Source organism: Salmo salar, chromosome 26, assembly GCF_965601325.2.
Source record: "Salmo salar chromosome 26, fSalSal1, whole genome shotgun sequence".
NCBI classification, from domain to species: Eukaryota; Metazoa; Chordata; class Actinopteri; order Salmoniformes; family Salmonidae; genus Salmo; species Salmo salar.
This window is the reverse complement of record NC_138316.1, coordinates 4,232,318-4,253,446: the sequence shown is the minus strand read 5'-3', so window position 1 is coordinate 4,253,446 and position 21,129 is coordinate 4,232,318. Positions and strand designations below refer to the sequence as shown.

At 41.0% G+C, this 21,129-nt stretch overlaps 1 protein-coding gene across 2 annotated transcripts in view; it reads right to left on the bottom strand.

The window, feature by feature from the left end:
- The window catches only part of homer1b (homer scaffold protein 1b), a 177,535-nt gene that overhangs the window by 145,240 nt on the left and 11,166 nt on the right, over positions 1-21,129 (bottom strand). The window contains exon 2 of one of the 2 annotated variants that reach the window (XM_014174926.3): positions 13,462-13,509. The exons of the other annotated variant lie outside the window; for it this stretch is intronic. Coding sequence (XP_014030401.2) covers positions 13,462-13,509 — 48 coding nt within the window. The remainder of the gene's footprint in view (positions 1-13,461; positions 13,510-21,129) is intronic. 2 annotated transcript variants of the gene reach the window in all.

The following is a 21,129-nucleotide window of genomic DNA, read 5'->3' as shown; positions in this document are numbered from 1 at the left end:
TCGAGACTTCCTTAGATATCGTGCACCAGCTGTTATTTACAAAAATACATATTCTGCCGCCCCTTGTCTTACCAGACACCGCTGTTCTATCCTGCCGATACAGCGTATAACCAGCCGGCTGATTGTTGAGAATGTCGTTGTACGACCCTCCGTGAAGCATTGCACGTTTGCTAGCAGAATGGAAGGCTGTGGGGGTTTATTCAATCGCCTACGAATTCTTAGAAGGCAGCCCGCTCTCCGGACCCTTTTTCTCCGCCTTCTCTTCATTCAAATGACGAGGATTTGGACCTTGTCCCAGGAAAGCAGTATGTCATTCACGTCGGGCTCGTCGGACTCGTTAAAGGAAAAAAAGGATTCTGCCAGTTCGTGGTGAGTAATCGCAGTTCTGATGTCCAGAAGTTATTTTCGGTCATAAGAGACGGTAGCAGCAACATTATGTACAAAATAAGTAAAAAAAATAAGTTACAAACAATGTAAAGAAACAAAGAAATAAAATAAATAAACAAACATTTTTAGGAACACGTGAAACGTCAGCCTTCTTCTCCGGCGCCGTCTTTACATCACATACTCAGCGAAAATTAAATAACGAGTTACAAGTAAAAATTTAAGAAAAAGAAATCACCATCTTAGAAAAAGCCCATAAAAAATCTTTCCAAGGTAAAGAAGAATATAACATTTCTGAACTTAGGCAGAAATAGGCAGAAATATGATCTTTCACTCACAGCCCTTAAAAAAACAAATACATGCCAAACCAGTTATAATTCTAATAGATAAGGATACAAATGCTTTATTTAGAAACAACAATGCTATTAATGACAATTTTAAAAGCTTCTATGAAAAAAATCGATATAAATCAGAATTAAACAACAATTGGACTGATCTTACAGCCTTCTTCGACTCCACAATCATGAAGCAGCTATCACCAGACAAAAAAATAGAACAAATAAATATTACAACACTTAAAACATTTGCGCGAAGAAAAGCACCAAGTATGGACAGCTTTCCCATATAATTGTATTGAACATTCTAGACAAAGTAGCACCCCATATTTACACAAGACAACACACATCACTCAATTCAGTACTTCCCAGTTCTATGTATTTGTATTTTGTAGGGATCCCCATTATTATTAAAAGCAGCAGCTACTCTTCCTGGTATCAAACATACATTACATATAAAACAAAAGATGAAACAGTACATCATATAAGATTATTACACTACAACATATATACAATACACAATCTTTGATACCACCATACAACAATGCATACGTATGCATGCGTCTACCTTTGTGTGTCTCTCATCACAGTCCACGTTGTTCCATAAGGTGTATTTTTACCTGTTTTTTAAAATCTGATGCGGAATAGAGTTCCATGTAGTCATGGCTCTATGTCGTACTGTGCACCTCCCTTACTGCGTTCTGGACTTGGGGACTGTGAAGAGACCTCTGGTGGCATGTCTTGTGGGGTACCCATGGGTGTCCGAGCTGTGTACAAGTATTTTAAACAGACAGCTCTGTATATTCAGCTTGTTAACACCTTCTACAAAAACAAGTAGTGATGAAGTCAATCTCTCTTCCACTTTGAGCCATGAGAGATTGACATGCATGCCATTAATGTTAGCTCTCCGTGTACTTTAAAGGGCCAGCCGTACTGCCCTGTTCTGAGCCAAATGCAATTTTCCTAAGTCCCTCTTTGTGGCACCGGACCACACTACTGAACAGTAGTCTAGGTGCGACAAAACTAGGGCCTGTAGGACTTGCCTTGTTGATAGTGTTGTTAAGAAGGCAGAGCTGCGCTTTATTATGAACAGACTTCTCCCCATCTGTTGTATCAAGATGTTTTGACCATGACAGTTTACAATCTAGGGTTGCTCCAAGCAGTTAAGTCACCTCAACTTGCTCAATTTCCACATTATTCATTACGAGATGTAGTTGAGGTTTAGGGTTTAGGGAATGATTTGTCCAAAATACAATGATTTTAGTTTTGCTACCCATTCCGAAACTAACTGCAGCTCTTTGTTAAGTGTTGCAGTAATTTCAGTTGCTGTAGTAGCTGATGTCGGTAGTGTTGAGTCATCCGCATACATAGACACACTGGCTTTACTCAAAGCCAGCGGCATGTCAATAGTAAAGATTGGAAAAAAAAGTAAGGGGCCTAAACAGCTACCCTGGGGAATTCCTGATTCTACCTGGATTATGTTTGAGAGGCTTCCATTAAAGAATACCCTCTGTGTTCTGTTAGACAAGTAACTCTTTATCCACATTATAGCAGGGGGTGTGAAGCCATAACACATACGTTTTTCCAGCAGCAGACTATGATAAATAATGTCAAAAGCCACAGTTGAAGTCGGAAGTTTACATACACCTTAGCCAAATACATTTAAACTCAGTTTTTTACAATTCCTGACATTTAATCCTAGTAAAAATGTCCTGTCTTAGGTCAGTTAGGATCACCACTTTATTTAAAAAATGTGAAATGTCAGAATAATAGTAGAGAGAATGATTTATTTCAGCTTTTATTTCTTTCATCACATTCCCAGTTGGTCAGCAGTTTACATACACTCAATTAGCATTTGGTAGCATTGCCTTTAAATTGTTTAACTTGGGCCAAATGTTTTGGGTAGCCTTCCACAAGCTTCCCACAATAAGTTGGGTGAATTTTGGCCCATTCCTCCAGACAGAGCTGGTGAAATTGAGTCAGTTTTGTAGGTGTCCTTGCTCGCACACACTATTTCAGTTCTGCCCACAAATTCTCTATAGGATTGAGGACAGGGCTTTGTGATGGCCACTCCAATACCTTGACTTTGTTGTCCTTAATTACATCTAGACGTTCCGCTAGCGGAACACCTGCTCCAATATCCAATGATAGGCGTGGCGCGAAATACAAAGTCCTCGAAAATCCAAAAACGTCCATTTTTCAAACATATGACTATTTTACACCATTTTAAAGACAAGATTCTCCTTTATCTAACCACACTGTCCGATTTCAAAAAGGCTTTACAGCGAAAGCAAAACATTAGATTATGTCAGCAGAGTACCCAGCCAGAAATAATCAGACACCCATTTTTCAAGCTAGCATATAATGTCACAAAAAACAAAACCACAGCTAAATGCAGCACTAACCTTTGATGATCTTCATCAGATGACACTCCTAGGACATTATGTTATACAATACATGCATGTTTTGTTCAATCAAGTTTATATTTATATCAAAAACCAGCTTTTTACATTAGCATGTGACGTTCAGAACTAGCATTCCCACCGAACACTTCCGGTGAATTTACTAAATTACTCACGATAAACGTTCACAAAAAACATAACAATTATTTAAAGAATTATAGATACAGAACTCCTTTATGCAATCGCGGTGTCCGATTTTAAAATAGCTTTTTGGTGAAAGCACATTTTGCAATATTCTGAGTAGATAGCCCGGCCATCATGGCTAGCTATTTTGACACCCACCAAGTTTGGTACTCACCAAACTCAGATTTACTGTAAGAAAAATTGGATTACCTTTGCTGTTCTTCGTCAGAATGCACTCCCAGGACTTCTACTTCAATAACAAATGTTGGTTTGGTTCCAAATAATCCATAGTTATATCCAAATAGCGGCGTTTTGTTTGTGCGTTCAAGACACTATCCGAAGGGTAAAGAAGGGTGACGCGCCCAGCGAGTTTCGTGACAAAATATTTCTAAATATTCCATTACCGTACTTCGAAGCATGTCAAACGCTGTTTAAAATCAATTTTTATGCAATTTTTCTCGTAAAAAAGCGATAATATTCCGACCGGGAAACCCTGTTTTCGTTCAAAGACTTCTCGTGCACGCACGCCCCAGTCTCATTGTTCTCAGATCGACCACTATCCAAATGCGCTACTGTTTTTCAGCCATGGCCTGCAAAGTCATCATTCAACGTTCTGGCGCCTTCTGAGAGCCTATGGGAGCGTTAGAAAATGTCACGTTACAGCAGAGATCCCCTGTTTTGGATAGAGATGATCAAGAAGGCCAAGAAATAGTCAGAGAGGGCGCTTCCTGTTTGGAATCTTCTCAGGTTTTGGCCTGCCAAATGAGTTCTGTTATACTCACAGACACCATTCAAACCGTTTTAGAAACTTTGGAGTGTTTTCTATCCAAAGCTAATAATTATATGCATATTCTAGTTTCTGGGCAGGAGTAATAATCAGATTAAATCGGGTACGTTTTTTATCCGGCCGTGAAAATACTGCCCCCTATCCATAACAAGTTAAGCCATTTTGCCACAATTTTGGAAGTATGCTTGGGGTCATTGTCCATTTGGAAGACCCATTTGCGACCAAGCTTTAACTTCCTGACTGATGCCTTGAGATGTTGCTTGAATATATCCACATCATTTTCTTCCCTCATGATGCCATCTATTTTGTGAAGTGCAGCAGTCCCTCCTGCAGCAAAGCACCCCCACAACATGTTGCTGCCACCCCCGTGCTTCACGGTTGGGATGGTGTTCTTCGGCTCGCAAGCCTCCCCCTTTTTCCTTCAAACATAACGATGTCATTGTGGCCAAAAAGTTATCTTTTTGTTTCATCAGACCAGAGAACATTTCTCCAAAAAGTACGATCTTCGTCCCCATGTGCAGTTGCAAACCGTAGTCTGGCTTTTTTACGACGGTTTGGACCAGTGGTTTCTTCCTTGCTGAGCGGCCTTTCAGGTTATGACGATATAGGACTTGTTTTACTGTGGATATATATACTTTTGTACCTGTTTCCTCCAGCATCTTCATAAAGTACTTTGCTGTTGTTCTGGGATTGATTTGCACTTTTTGCACCAAAGTATGTTCATCTCCAGGAGACAGAACGCGTCTCCTTCCTGAGCGGTATGACGGCTGAGTGGTCCTATGGTGTTTATACTTGCGTACTATTGTTCATACAGACAAATGTGCTACCTTCAGGCATTTGGAAATTGCTCCCAAGGATGAACCAGACTTGTGGAGGTCTACAATTTTTTTTCTGAGGACTTGGCTGATATCTTCTGATTTTCCCATGATGTCAAGCAAAGGGACACTGAGTTTGAAGGTAGGCCTTGAAATACATCCACAGGTACACCTCCAGTTGACTCAAATGATGGCAGTTAGCCTATCAGAAACTTCTAAAGCCATGACATAAACAGCTTGAAAAAGTCCAGAAAATTAACTTTTTTAGGATAGGGAGCAGCATTCGGAATTTTGGATGAAAAGCGTGCCCAAAGAAAACTGCCTGCTACTCAGGCCCAGAAGCTACGTATATAATTGGTAGATTTGGATAGAAAACACTCTAAAGTTTTTAAAACTGTTCAAATGATGTCTGTGAGTATAACAGAACTTATTTGGCAGGCGAAACCCCGGGGACAAACCATTCAGGACTTTTTTTGTTGTTGAGGTGACAGTGTTTTCAATGGGTTTTCTATGTGGATCTAGATTTCTAAACGCACTTGCTTGCAGTTCCTATCGTTTCCACTGGATGTCAACAGTCCTTATAAATTGGTTGATGTTTTTCTTTTGAGTAATGAAGAAGTATGGCTGTTCAGAACGAGGGTCGAGTTTAGTGTACTGTTGTGGTTGGGGCAAGCGACCTGAAAGCTCACTCCACTTTGTTTTTGTCCGGTATTTAACACAGTTTATCCCATCTTAAATTGTATCTATTATTTACGTTAAAAATACCTAAAGTTGTATAAGGAAAGTTGTTTGAAATGTTTGGATCAAGATTACAGGTAACTTATTAGATATTTTGTAGTCATGTTGCGTGAGTTGGAACCGCTGTTTTTCTGAATCAAACGCGCCAAATAAATGGACATTTTGGAGATATAATGACAGAATTTATCGAACAAAAGGACCATTTATGATGTTTATGGGACATATTGGAGTGCCAACAGAAGAAGATCTCCAAAGGTAAGGCATGAATTATATCGTTATTTCTGAGTTTTGTGTCGCGCCTGGCGGGTTGAATTATGATTGTCATGTGTTTGTTTGATGGGGTGCTGTCCTCAGATAATAGCATAGTTTGCTTTCGCCGTAAAGCCTTTTTGAAATCTGACACGGTGGCTAGATTAAAAAGAAGTTAAGCTTTAATTTGGTGTATTGCACTTGTGAATGTATGAAAGTTAAATATTTCTAATAATTTCTTTTGAATTTCGTGTTCTGCCATTTCACCGGATGTTGTCGAAACGTTCCGCTAGATGAACCCCTAGCCGTAAAAGGTTAAAGGCACAGTCAACTTAGTATATGTAAACTGATGCACTGGAATTTCCAACAATTGTTGGAAAAAAAGCTAAGAACATTAACAACTTCTTAGTTAAGAATAGGGTTGCACATTTTGGGGAATATTCAGAGGTGGAAACTTTCTGTGGGAATTAACGGGAATATATGGGAATTAATGGATATATATGCAAATTCATATTAATACCATTTAAAATGTAAAAGTTTTTTGCATTGGATATATTCACCATATCATAAGAATACAGAAACATAAACCTTTTACCTTATCATATGTAGACATAATTGCAAATGATTAAATCCTTCTAATAGAAAAAACAATTTAGTTACAAATTGAACTTTAATTAAATGAGTTGACTCTTCACATGGGATGATTTCCCTGAATAACAGAAGAAAGGGAATATTGAATGATCCCAATGATCCATCGCATCTCCAAAAAGTTTTCAACATACATTTGTAAATTGATAGTCCAGAAACTAAAGATGTGGTTGTCTTCATCTCAGGCTTCCATGTCTTCTCCCTGGACCTCCTCAATGTCCACCTCTTGAACATCAGACTGAGAACATCAAACTCTGAGGCCTCACCTTCAATGTCACTTTCCAACCTTGATGAGGATAGCTCGTTGTCAGGCTCAAAAAGCTTCAAATTTGCCAGGATGGCCACCAATTTTTCAACCCTTGTATTGGTCAGCCTGTTGTGTGCTTTGGTGTGTGTGTTCCCAAACAACGACCAGTTGCGCTCTGAGGCGGCTAATGTTGGTGAGATTTGGAGGATTATGGAGGCAACAGGGGAAAGAGCCTCAGATCCACAAAGTCCCTTCCACCAGGTATGTTGAGATATGTTGAGATGAGTGAGATACCATGAGATATGTTGGCACAACTGCCATATCGCATCTCCATCCCACAGCCCTTGCTTGGGAGTGTACTTCGCCAGACTGCCAATAACCTTGCCCTCATCCAGGCCAAGGTGGTGAGACACGGTAGTGATGACACCATAGGACTTGTTTATCTCTGCACCAGACAGGATAGTCTTTCCAGCATACTTGGGGTCCAACATGTATGCTGCGGCATGTATGGGCTTCAGGCAGAAGTCTTCAAGCGTTTTGATGTATTTCAAAACTCCAGTTTCCTCTGCTTGGAGCAACAGTGAAGTGTGCAGGGCAGTACAGAATTCTTCTCTTACATCTGCAAGCAGAGTCTGAACATCAGACAGGGTGGCATTGCCTCCCTCAATCCGTCCAATGGCTACTGCTATAAGTTTCAGGAGTTTCAGGCTGCTTACCACTCTCTCCCAAAATACATCATCCAGGAGGATCCTCTTGATGGGGCAGTTCCTTTCAGCAGACTGTGATATGGCCATTTCTTGGAGAGACTCTTTCCCCTTCAGGAGACTGTCAAACATGATGACAACACCACCCCAACTGGAGTTGCTGGGCAGCTTCAATGTGGTGCTCTTATTCTTCTCACTTTGCTTGGTGATGTAGATTTCTGCTATAACTTGATGACCCTTCACATACCTAACCACTTCCTTTGCTCCATTGTTTTCTGTGCCATGATGTCCTAGGAGCAGATTCAATGCATGAGCAGCACAGCCAATGGGTGTGAGGGTAGGACTCCTCCACTTTAGACCAAGCAGCCTTCATGTTCGCAGCATTGTCTGTCACCAGTTCAAATACCTTCTGTGGTCCAAGGTCACTGATGACTGCCTTCAGCTCATCTGCAATGTAGAGACTGATGTGTCTGTTGTCCCTTGTGTCTGTGCTCTTGTAGAATACTGGTTGAGGGGTGGAGATGATGTAGTTAATTATTCCTTGCCCACGAACATTCGACCACCCATCAGAGATGATTGCAATACAGTCTTCTTTCTCTATGATTTGCTTGACCTTCACTTGAACTCTGCATCCAGCAAATGAGTAGATAAAGCATGTCTGGTTGGAGGGGTGTATGCTGGGCAAAGAACATTCAGAAATGTCTTCCAATACACATTGCCTGTGAGCATCAGAGGTGAACCAGTTGCATACAAAGCTCGAGCAAGACATTCATCAGCATTTCTCTGACTACGTTCCTCCATTGAGTCAAAAAACTTCTGATTCCAGGAGGACCATGAGCTGTTGCTATCGATAAGGTGTCTGATTCATAATTTTTACCTCGAATAGAAGTAGAGGGACTTTTATTAGAGGTTGCTTGTTGTGAGCGCTGAGGGAACTTTATGCACTTGGCCAGATGATTCTGCATCTTTGTTGCATTCTTCACATATGATTTGGCACAGTATTTGCAAATGTACACAGCTTTTCCTTCTACATTAGCTGCAGTGAAATGTCTCCACACATCCAGATAGTGCCGTGGCATTTTCCTGTAAAGATTAGGGGGGAAAATTTTTTCAAAAACATATAGATACACAATTCCATGTACAGATAAATAGTTAAGCAGTTAGATGAAATAACTCCTTTGTAAACGTGTAAGGAAACAGGTGAATTTACACTCCTCAGTTAGCAGGCTCAAGCAAGCTAAATGGTACATGGTATCAAAAACTAACTAGCAGAAATTGTTAACAAGTTAGAAATGCTTTAAACACACTTTGCTGTAGGCTACTATTTATTAGTTAACCAAAAATAATGTATGTCATATAAAATATATTCACCCCACCCAGTATTGTCATCAAAACTTACCAGAAAGCATGTAGTCCTTGGCTTAGACAGTGTAGTAGTGTGGGCTCAATAGCATCTCATTGGTGTGCAAGATCTCTTCCATGTGATGGAAGAGTGCACTGTGCATGCAGAGGGTTGCAATTCCATTGAATTGGGGATAGGTAACCAAAATATGCCACAAGACCTAGAATTGCCTTATGTGTATCTCACAAAAAAAGGTTCACTGTTATAAACTAACTTTTTTGATGAATTTAAGCAAAATTCCCTAAATTCCAGGGCTTAATTTCCCACGGAAAATTTCTGGCAAAATTCCAGAAATTTACCGGAAAGTTTCCCACACTTTGCAACCCTAGTTAAGAACACTATAACAATATGGAAGAAAATGAAACGGATTCTACAAGAATCAATATCACTCCCTAAAAACACAACCCTATTGGTTAACATAGAAAACTAAAGGCATATAACCGTAAATGACTTGGTAATAGGAAATACATGTACTTCCATGACAGAATTAAAAAGCAATTTTGGACTGACAAATGTAGATATTTTCAAATACATGCAAATTAAAAGTTTTATATCACGATATTTCGATTTGAAATCTTGAAGGAATCCTATTTGAGTCATAAAATGATATGCATATGATAGGTAAAATATACAAAACCTTGCAGAGAGCCTATCCAACTGACTACCTCTTGGAAAACAATATAAACTATTGGAACCATGACTTAATAACGATCAGACCCTTTTTTACAATTTTTGCCTAAAATGTCACCAAAATCATATTCTTGATACCATTTGAAAGAAAACACTGAAGTTTGTGGAAATGTGAAAGGAATGTAGGAGAATATAACACATTAGATCTGGTAAAAGATGATACAATGAAAAAAATAAAGTTTTTTCTTATTTTTTTTGTACCATCATCTTTGAAATGCAAGAGAAAGGTCATAATGAATTATTCTAGCCCAGGTGCAATTGACTTTGGCCACTAGATGGGAGCACTGTATGTGCAACATTTTAGAGTGATCCAGTGAAGTATTGCATATCTATTCAAAATGTTGTATCAAGACTGCCCAAATATGCCTAATTGGTTTATTCATATATTTTCAGGTTCATAATTGTGCACTCTACTCAAACAATAGCATGGTATTCTTTCACTCTAATAACTATTGTAAATTGGACAGTGCAGTTAGATTAAAAAGAATAAGCTTTCTGCCCATATCACTTTTTTTGTTTGTTTCTTACTACCACATGCTAATCACATTAGCCTACATTAGCTCAACAGTCCCGCATACGGGACACCGATCCTGAAGAAGTTTTAAAAAGAACTGATATTGGCACAAGATGGAAGGAATCTTGGAATATAACTAATGAAATTACAAGTAACAAAAATATACTCTTAATCCAGTATAACCTAATGTACCGAATGTACTATAAAAGAGACCAAATTCACAAATTCTACCGCACAACAACATGAGTCATGTCTTAAATGTAAAATTAACAATGACTCAATAATCCATGACTTCTGGGAATACTATAAAGTCCAGAAGTTATGGAAGGCGTTAGAAAGTTGTCTTTTAGAAGTATTACAATGGAAATGTACTTTTAATCCATCTGTCTGCATATTTCAAGTCATGGGATATGGGGGGGGGGGCAGTGAGATACCCAGTGGGTTGGACGATACCCTTTTTGTCAATTATCTTGAAAAAACATATACTTTAAAAACTGGAAATCAACCAATCCTCCATCATTAAGACAATGGAAAAACCATATCCTTTATTATCTAAATATTGAAAGAGTGTTGGCGACGGAGAGAAACAAAATTGTGAAATTTGAGGACATGTGGCGCAGAGTAGTGCAGGCACTGGAAATAGGGCTTAGAACAGGTGGGTCTGGGCAGGAGTGATGTTGTTGACGTTTGTGTGAGTATGAATGTTGTATTTTGTATGTGTTTGTTTTGTTTGAAAAATATATATGAGTAAAATATATTTAAGTCTTCCCTGTGGCTCAGTTGGTAGAGCATGGTGTTTGCAACGCCAGCATGGTGTGTGCAACGCAGGCTTGTGGGTTCGATTCCCACGGGGGGGCAGTACAAAAAAAAATGAAATGTATGTATTCAATACTGTAAGTTGCTCTGGATAAGAGCGTCTGCTAAATGACTAAAATGTAAAAAATGATAAGCTCTTACATCGGCCACAGACAGCATGATCATACAGTCATCCGGAACAGCTGGTGCTCTCACGCATGGTTCAGTGTTGCTTGCCTTAAAGTAAGCATAGAAGACATTTAGCTCGTCTGGTAGGCTTACGTCACTGGGCAGCTCATGGCTCGGTTTCCCTTTATAATCTGTGATGGTTTGCAAGCCCTGTCACATCCAACAAGCATCAGAGCCGGTGTATTAGGATTCGATCTTACTCCTGTATTGATGCTTTGCCTGTTTGATGGTTAGTCGGAGGGACAGCTCTAGCCTTTAACCTCTATGGGCTAGGTGGGACGCTAGCGTGCCACCCGTGGTGCACTCCATCAACAGCAGGTGCATTTCAAGAGCGGCAAATTTGAATCCAAATAAATGTCAAAATTCAAATTTTTCAAACATACAACTATTTTACACCCTTTGAAAGATAAACATCTCCTTAATCTAACCACGTTTTACGATTTCAAAAAGGTTTTACGGCGAAAGCATAAATTTAGAGTATGTTAGGACAGTACATTTACAAGAGTTGTGTGTAATGTTTTGTCAATTCAAAGACCGGGTCACCAAAACCATAAAACCAGCTAAAATGATGCACTAACCTTTTACAATCTCCATCAGATGACACTCCTAGGACATTATGTTAGACAATGCATGCATTTTTAGTTCTATCAAGTTCATATTTATATCCAAAAACAGCGTTTTACTATGGCATTGATGTTGAGGAAATCGTTTCCCTCCAATAACCGGCAGTCAAGTCAGCGTCACAAATTAAATAATTAAAATTAGAAAACATTGGTAAAATATTATATTGTCATTTAAAGAATTATAGATTTACATCTCTTGAACGCAATCAACTTGCCAGATTTAAAAATAACCTTACTGGGAAATCACACTTTGCAATAATCTGAGCACTGCGCCCAGAAAAATACGCGTTGCGATACAGACTAGACGTCATGTTGGGGAGATCTAAAATCGAAAATACTATGTAAATAATCCATTACCTTTGATTCTCTTCATCAAATGTCACTTCCAGGTATCACAGGTCCATAACGAATGTAGTTTTGTTCAAAAAAGCTCATCATTTATGTCCAAAAATCTCCGTCTTGTTAGCACATGATCTAAGCCAGCCGGACTTCTCGTCATGAACGAGGGGAAAAAATATATTTACGTTCGTTCAAACATGTCAAACGTTGTATAGCATAAATCATTAGGGCCTTTTTTAACCAGAACATGAATAATATTCAAGGTGGACGAATGCATACTCTTTTATAACGTATTGGAACGAGGGTACCCAACATGAACTCGCGCGCCAGGTGTCTAATGGGACATCATCGTTCCATGGCTCTTGTTCGGTCAGAACTCCCTCCAGAAGACTCAAAACACTTTGTAAAGGCTGGTGACATCTAGTGGAAGCAATAGGAAGTGCCAAAATATTCCTCAGCCCCTGTGTTTTTCAATGGGATAGGTTTAAAGGTAATACAACACATCAGGTATCCACTTCCTGTCAGAAAATGTCTCAGGGTTTTGCCTGCCAAATGAGTTCTGTTATACTCACAGACACCATTCAAACAGTTTTAGAAACTTTAGAGTGTTTTCTATCCATATATAATAAGTATATGCATATTCTAGTTACTGGGTAGGATTAGTAACCAGATTAAATCGGATTAAAAAAAAATATCCAGACGTGCAAATGCTGCCCCCTAGCCCTAACAGGTTAAATCAGTGTGGATGTTGCCTGTAATCTACTGCTTCTGGTTGGGATATGTAAGTATGTATGGTCACTTTGGGGACGACGTCGTCAACAAACTTATTAATGAAGCTGGTGACGGGTGTTGTAAACTCCTCAATGACATCGGATGATCCCGGAACATCTTCCAGTCTGTGCTAGCGAAACAGTCCTGTAGCTTAGCATCCGCTTCATCAGACCACTTCTGTATTGAGTGTGCCACTGGTACTTCCTGTTTGTTTTTTTTGTGAGGAGGAATCAAGATAGTTATGGTCAGATTTGTCAAATGGGAGAGCTTTGTATGCGTTTCTGTATGTGGAGTAAAGGTGATAGTTTTTTCTCACCCTTTAGTTGCACAGGAGACATGATGGTAGAAATTAGGTAAGACGGATTTCCGTTAAAATCACCGGCCACTAGGAGCACCATCTCTGGATGAGTATTTTCTTGTTTGCTTATGGCCCTATACAGCTTGTTGTGTGAGGTCTTATTGCCAGCATAGGTTTGTGGTGGTAAATAGACAGCTTCAAAAAATATAGATAAACTCTCTTGGTAAATAGTATGGTCTACAGCTTATCATGAGGTATTCTAACTCAGGTGAGCAGAACCTCATTAATATTAGCAATTGCACACCAGCTGTTGCTAACAAATACACACACCACCACCCTTGAGCTTACCCGACGCTGCAATTCTGTTCTGCCGATGCATAGAAAACCAGCCAAGTTCTGAAAAACATAAGATATAACAGTTCTTCAGGTCCCGTTGATAAGATAGTCTTGAACGTCGCTAGTTCAGTTTGTTCTCCAGTGATTGTACACTGAACAAAAATATAAACACAACATATGAAGTGTTGGTCCCATATTTCATGAGCTGAAATAAAAGATCCCAGAAATTTTACAGACGCAAAAAAAACGTATTTCTCTCAAATTTTGTGCATAAATTTATGTACATCCCTGATAGTGAGCATTTCTCCTTTATCAATATAAATCAATCCACCTGACATGTGTGGCATATAAAAAGCTGATTAAACAGCATAATCATAATTGCTGGGTACAATAAAAGGGCCACAGATGTCTCAAGTTTTGAGGGAGCGTACAATTGGCATGTTGACTGCAGGAATGTTCTCCAGAGCTGTTCCCAGAAAATTGAATGTTCATGCCTCTACCATAAGTCACCTCCAACGTCATTTTAGAGAATTTGGCAGTACGTCCAACCAGCCTCACAACCTCAGACCATGTGTATGGTGTCGTGAGGGTGAGCGGTTTGCTAATATCAACGTGCCCCATGGTGACGGAGTTATGGTACGGGCAGGCATATGATACGGACAATGAACACAATTGCATTTTATCGATTGCAATTTGAATGCACACATTTTTTTTTACAAAATTGTAGGGGGTAGGGTCCCAAAGACACTCCCCATTATTGATTAAGGAGACCTTAAGATTCATATGTTTTGCAGCAGGCCTTATAATAGATACTGTTGCTATGTGTCTAAAACTCTGCCACTATACGTTGCACAAGCCATATACATAAGTCTTTGTGGTTAAGCTACAAGAGTGTGTTTGCAGGCTAGGTCTGAGTCAGATCAAAACTAGATAAAGAAAAGTAACCACTCTCTGGTTTTGACATTTTGATCTTGTGTGACAGTGGACAATGCTAATGAATTCAGAGAAGCTACTGTACTAGGTTACCTTATAAGGTAACCTCAGTTTATTGCTGTATACATACATTGACGTATGTATAAAATCACATGTATAAAATCAGCTGCGCCCTTAGGTGGGTTGCAGAACTTACTCTGAAACATACAAGCTGTGTTTCCATTGTCAACTTCTGTCTGCTATTGCATAGACAAAGGTTTAATTGATTTATTTAAAGAAGATATTGTCTGACTGCTGATTTCACCAATAAGCCAATGATTGACAAGGAACAAGGAAACTACCCTGACAAAATCCTGAGACCTATTGTGAGGCCCATTTTTTTAAGGTATTTGTGACCAACAGATCTGTATTCGCAGTCATGTTAAATCCATAGATTAGGGCCTAATTTATTTATTTCAATTGACTGATTTCCTCATATGAACTGTAACTCAGTAAAATCTTTGAAATTGCTGCATGTTGCTTTATATTTTGTTCAGTATACATTTGCCAATAGAACAGAGGGTAGAGGCGGATTATTTACTTGTCGCCGTAGTTTCATCAGGGTACCAGCCAGTCGGCCTCTATATTACCGTCTCTTTCTCTTCCGAGTGTCAGGGATTAGGGCCTGGTCGGGGGTGTCCTGTGCTGCCGACTAATTGAAGTAGTAATCTTCAGAATGGATGAACTGCCTGCTACCGGACACCCCCACTCTTTGACTGGAAGGAGAGCGAGTGCGCAAATTTGTTTGAGTGAATTGTTTGTCATAGAAAGTTAAGTTTAACAGGGTAGAGTCTATTTTGTTTAATAAAAAAGGATTGGGTGTAATTACAGATATTTTCATTCTCCTCTACACCACAGGCTGGATGCCGCACCAATGTGTCACCGCCATGTCAACACTCCTTGACTTAATGGCCAATGCCTTCCAGGGACCCCTCCCCAAAGAAGTATCCCACTCCCCTGGAAGATAGAGCAAGACTGGGGCTTCTGGTGGATTTAGCGTATTGTACTGTAACCAATCCTGCTGCCCAACAATGGAAGCACGTCACCTGCCATAGGCCAAATGAAGGGAAGCGGCCTGTGATGAGTTGGGCTTCTTTGGCGTTGGGAAGTCAGACCCAAATTCAGTTGTTGAACAGCAACATCACCTATCCGGATTCCTTCCCAGGGGGATTCTGTCTCGGACTCGGATCCTCCACATTCCCAGGAGGACTATGCCTCACACTCGGATCTCTTACTGGACCTCGAGGGTGTCTGATGCACCGGCTCCTCCATCAGCCACAATGGGTTTTGTGGCTGGTTCAAGGAGCAAGAACTGCCAGACTTCCTCTGCCATTTCACCAGCCATTATCATCAGCAGCTCTATGGTGAGAATCTCGGTTCCAGGGGAAAAATCCCTGTGCTATCCTGGTGCATGAGTAGAGGACATTACTAGGCTGTTTCCTATCGTTCTACTACAGCTGCCGGGGACTGACACTGTCATAGTCCATGTGGGGTCAAATTACATTAGGAGGGCTAGCTCTGACCTGCTGAAACTGGATTTTAAAGAACTGATTCAACTTCTAAAGACTCCAAAAAGCAGCCAATTATTTCAGGCCCTGTGCCATCACTGAGCTGCGAGAGCGAAAGAGTTATTGTAGCTCTGTTGGAATAACTTTTAAAGATAGTTCAACACCTTTTGGAAACAGAAGATGCTCTACAGGAATGACAGAGTCTAAATCAAATTTTATTGGTCACATACACCTGATTAGCAGATGTTATTGCGAAATGCTTGTGCTTCCATCTCCGACAGTGCAGTAATATCTAACAAGAAATATCTAAGAAATTACACAACATATACCCAATACACACAAATCTATGTAGAAATGAATAAAGACTGTATACATATATGGACGAGCGATGTCAGAGCGGAACGGACTAAGATACAGTAGAATAGTATAGAATACAGTATATAAATGTGAGATGAGTAATGCAAGATATGTAAACATTATTAAAGTGACTAGTGTTCCATTTCTTAAAGTGGCCAGTGATTTCTAGTCTATGCCTATAGGCAGCAGCATCTAATGTCTTAGTGATGGCTGTTTAACAGTCTGATGGCCTAAGATAGAAGCTGTTTTTCAGTCTCCCGGCCCCAGCTTTGATGAACCTGCACTGACCTCGCCTTCTGGATGATAGCGGGTGAACAGGCAGTGGCTCGGGTGGTCGAGGTCCTTGATGATCTTTTTGGCCTTCCTGTGACAACGGGTGCTGTAGGTGTCTTGGAGGGTGGGTAGTTCTCCCACTGTAATGCGTTTGGCAGACCGCACCGCCCTCTGGAGAGCCTTGCGGTTGCGGGTGGTGCAATTGCGTTACCAGGCAGTGATACAGCCCGACAGGATGCTTTCAATTGTGCATCTGTAAAACTTTGTGAGGGTTTTAGGTGACAAGCCAAATTTGAAGAGTCTCTGTAACGTCTTCTTCACCACACTGTTTGTGTGGGTGGTCCATTTCAGTTTGTCAGTGATGTGTACGCCAAGGAACTTGAAGTTTTCCACCTTCTCCACTGCAGTCCCGTCGATGTAGATATGGGGGTGCACCCTCTGCTGTTTCCTTCAGTCCATGATCATCTCCTTTGTTTTGTTGACGTTGAGTGAGAGGTTGGTTTCAAGGCACTACACTCCCAGAGCCCTCACCTCCTCCCTGTAGGCTGCCTCGTCAACGTTGGTAATCAAGCCTACTACTGTTGTGTAGTCTGCAAACTTGGGTCGAGGGTGAACAGGCAGTACAGGAGGGGGCTGAGCACGCACCCTTGTGGGGCCCAAGTGTTGAGGATCAGCGGAGTGGAGCTGATGTTTCCTACCTGAGCCACCTGGGGGTGACTCATCAGGAAGTCCAGGACCCAGTTAAACAGCGTGGGGTTCAGACCCAGGGCCTCGAGTTTAATGATGAGCTCGGAAGGCACTATGCTGTTGAATGCTGAGCTATAGTCAATGAACAGCATTCTTACATAGGTATTCCTCTTGTCCAGATGGGATAGGGCAGTGTGCAGAGTGATGGCGATTGCATCGTCTGTGGATCTATTGGGGCGGTAAGCAAATTGAAGTAGGTCTAGGGTGGCAGGTAAGGTAGAGGTGATATGATCCTTGACTAGTCTATCAAAGCACTTCATGATGACAGAGGTGAGTGTTACGGGGCGATTAGTAATTTAGTTCAGTTACCTTTGTCTTCTTATTTACAATGACGGCCTACCCCGGCCAAACCCGGAAGACGCTAGGCTAAATGTGTGCCGCCCTATGGGACTCCCAATCACGGCCGGATTTGATACAGCCTGGATTCGAACCAGGGACTGTAGCGACACCTTTTGCACTGAGATGCAGTGCCTTAGACCGCTGCATCCATGTGTGTATGTTAACTATTTAACTGTACTAAACTCAGCAAAAAAAGAAATGTCCCTTTTTCAGGACGTTGTCTTTCAATGATAATTTGTAAAAACCAAATAACTTCACAGATCTTCATTGTAAAGGGTTTAAACACGTTTGCCATACTTTTTAAATGAACCATAAACAATTAATGAACATGTACCTGTGGAACGGTCGTTAAGACACTAACAGGGCAATTAAGGTCACAGTTATGTAAACTTAGGTCACTAAAGAGGCCTTTCTACTGACTCTGAAAAACACCAAAAGAAAGATGCCCAGGGTCCCTGCTCATCTGTGTGAATGTGCCTTAGGCTTGCTGCAAGGAGGCATGAGAACTGCAGAAGTGGCCAGGGAAATAAATTGCAATGTCCGTACTGTGAGACACCTAAGACAGCACTTCAGGGAGACAGGACGGACAGCTGATCATGCACACAGTGGCAGACCACATGTAACAACACCTGCACAGGATCGGTACATCCGAACATCACACCTGCGGGACAGGTACAGGAATGCAACAACAACGACTGCCGAGTTACACCAGGAACGCACAATCCCTCCATCAGTGCCCAGACTGTCCACAATAGACTGAGAGAGGCTGGACTGAGGGCTTGTATGCCTGTTGTAAGGCAGGTCCTCACCAGACATCACCGGCAACAACGTCGCCTATGGGCACAAACCCACCATCGATGGACCAGACAAGCAAAAGGTGCTCTTCACTGACGAGTCGCGGTTTTGTCTCACCAGGGGTGATGGTCGGATTCAGGTTTATCGTCGAAGGAATGAGCGTTACACCGAGGCCTGTACTCTGGAGCGGGATCGATTTGGAGGTGGAGGGTCCGTCATGGTCTGTGGCGGTGTGTCATTTGTTTGTCATTGCAGGCAATTGCAACGCTGTGAGTTACAGGGAAGACATCCTCCTCCCTCATGTGGTACCCTTCCTACAGGCTCATCCTGACATGACCCTCCAGCATGACAATGCCACCAGCCATACTGCTCATTCTGTGCGTGATTTCCTGCAAGACAGGAATGTCAGTGTTCTGCCATGGCCAGCGAAGAGCCCAGATCTCAATCCCATTGAGCACGTCTGGGATCTGTTGGATCAGAGGGTGAGGGCTCAGGCCAATCCCCCCAGAAATGTCCGGGAACTTGCAGGTGCCTTGGTGGAAGAGTGGGTAACATCTCACAGCAAGAACTGGCAAATCTGATGCAGCCCATGATCAAATAAAATACAATTTTATTTGTCACATACACATGGTTAGCAGATGCTAATGCGAGTGTAGCGAAACGCTGGTGCTTCTAGTTCCAAGCATGCAGTAATATCTAACAAGTAATCTAACAATTTCACAACAACTACCTTATACACACAAGTGTAAAGGAATGATTAAGAATATGTACATATAAATATATGGATGAGTGATGGCCAAACGGCATAGGCAAGATGCAGTAGATGGTATAGAGTACAGTATATACATATGAGATGAGTAATGTAGGTTATGTAAACATTATATAAAGTGGCATTGTTTAACTTCTCTAGGGCCGGCGGGACGAAATCGTCCCACCTACATAACAGCCAGTGGAATCCTGTGGCGCGTTATTCAAATACCTTAGAAATGCTATTACTTTTATGCTATTACTGCTATTAATTTCTCAAACATATGACTATTTTACACCATTTTAAAGACAAGACTCTCGTTAATCTAACCACACTGTCCGATTTCAAAAAGGCTTTACAACGAAAGCAAAACATTAGATTATGTCAGCAGAGTACCCAGCCAGAAATAATCAGACACCCATTTTTCAAGCTAGCATATAATGTCACAAAAACCCAGAAGACAGCTAAATGCAGCACTAACCTTTGATGATCTTCATCAGATGACACTCCTAGGACATTATGTTATACAATACATGCATGTTTTGTTCAATCAAGTTCATATTTATATCAAAAAACAGCTTTTTACATTAGCATGTGACGTTCAGAACTAGCATACCCCCCGCAAACTTCCGGTGAATTTACTAAATTACTCATGATAAACGTTCACAAAAAGCATAACAATTATTTTAAGAATTATAGATACAGAACTCCTCTATGCACTCGATATGTCCGATTTTAAAATAGCTTTTCGGTGAAAGCACATTTTGCAATATTCTCAGTAGATAGCCCGGCATCACAGGGCTAGCTATTTAGACACCCAGCAAGTTTAGCACTCACCAGTCAGATTTACTATAAGAAAAATGTTATTACCTTTGGTGTTCTTCGTCAGAATGCACTCCCAGGACTTCTACTTCAATAACAAATCTTGGTTTGGTCCCAAATAATCCATAGTTATATCCAAATAGCGGCGTTTTGTTCGTGCGTTCAAGACACTATCCGAAAGGGTAAATAAGGGTTACGAGCATGGCGCATTTCGTGACAAAAAATGTCTAAATATTCCATTACCGTACTTCGAAGCATGTCAACCGCTGTTTAAAATCCATTTTTATGCCATTTTTCTTGTAAAAAAGCGATAATATTCCGACCGGGAATCAGCATTTAGGTAAACAGACGAAAGAAAATAAAGCATGGGGTCGACTCGGGCACGCGCCTAAGCCCATAGTACTCTGATCGGCCACTTGCCAAAAGCGATAATGTGTTTCAGCCAGAGGCTGCATCGATATCGTTCAGCTTTTTCCCGGGCTCTGAGAGCCTATGGGAGCCCTAGGAAGTGTCACGTTAGAGCAAAGATCCTCAGTCTTCAATAAAAAGAGCCCAGATGAACAACAACTTGTCAGACAGGCCACTTCCCATATAGAATCCTCTCAGGTTTTTGCCTGCCATATGAGTTCTGTTATACTCACAGACACCATTCAAACAGTTTTAGGAACTTTAGGGTGTTTTCTATCCAAAGCCAATAATTATATGCATATTCTAGTTACTGGGCAGGAGTAGTAACCAGATTAAATCGGGTACGTTTTTTATCCGGCCGTGTCAATACTGCCCCCTACCCCCAACAGGTTAAGTGACTAGTGATACATTTATTACATCCAATTATTAATTATTAAAGTAGCTAGAGATTGAGTCTGTATGTTGGCAGCAGCCACTCAATGTTAGTGATGGCTGTTTAATAGTCTGATGGCTGTTGCGCCTTCTTCACCACGCTGTCTGTGTGGGTGGACCATTTCAGTTTGTCCGTGATGTGTACGCCGAGGAACTTAAAACTTTCCACCTTCTCCACTACTGTCCCGTCGATGTGGATAGGGGGGTGCTCCCTCTGCTGTTTCCTGAAGTCCATGATCATCTCCTTTGTTTTGTTGACGTTGAGTGTGAGGTTATTTT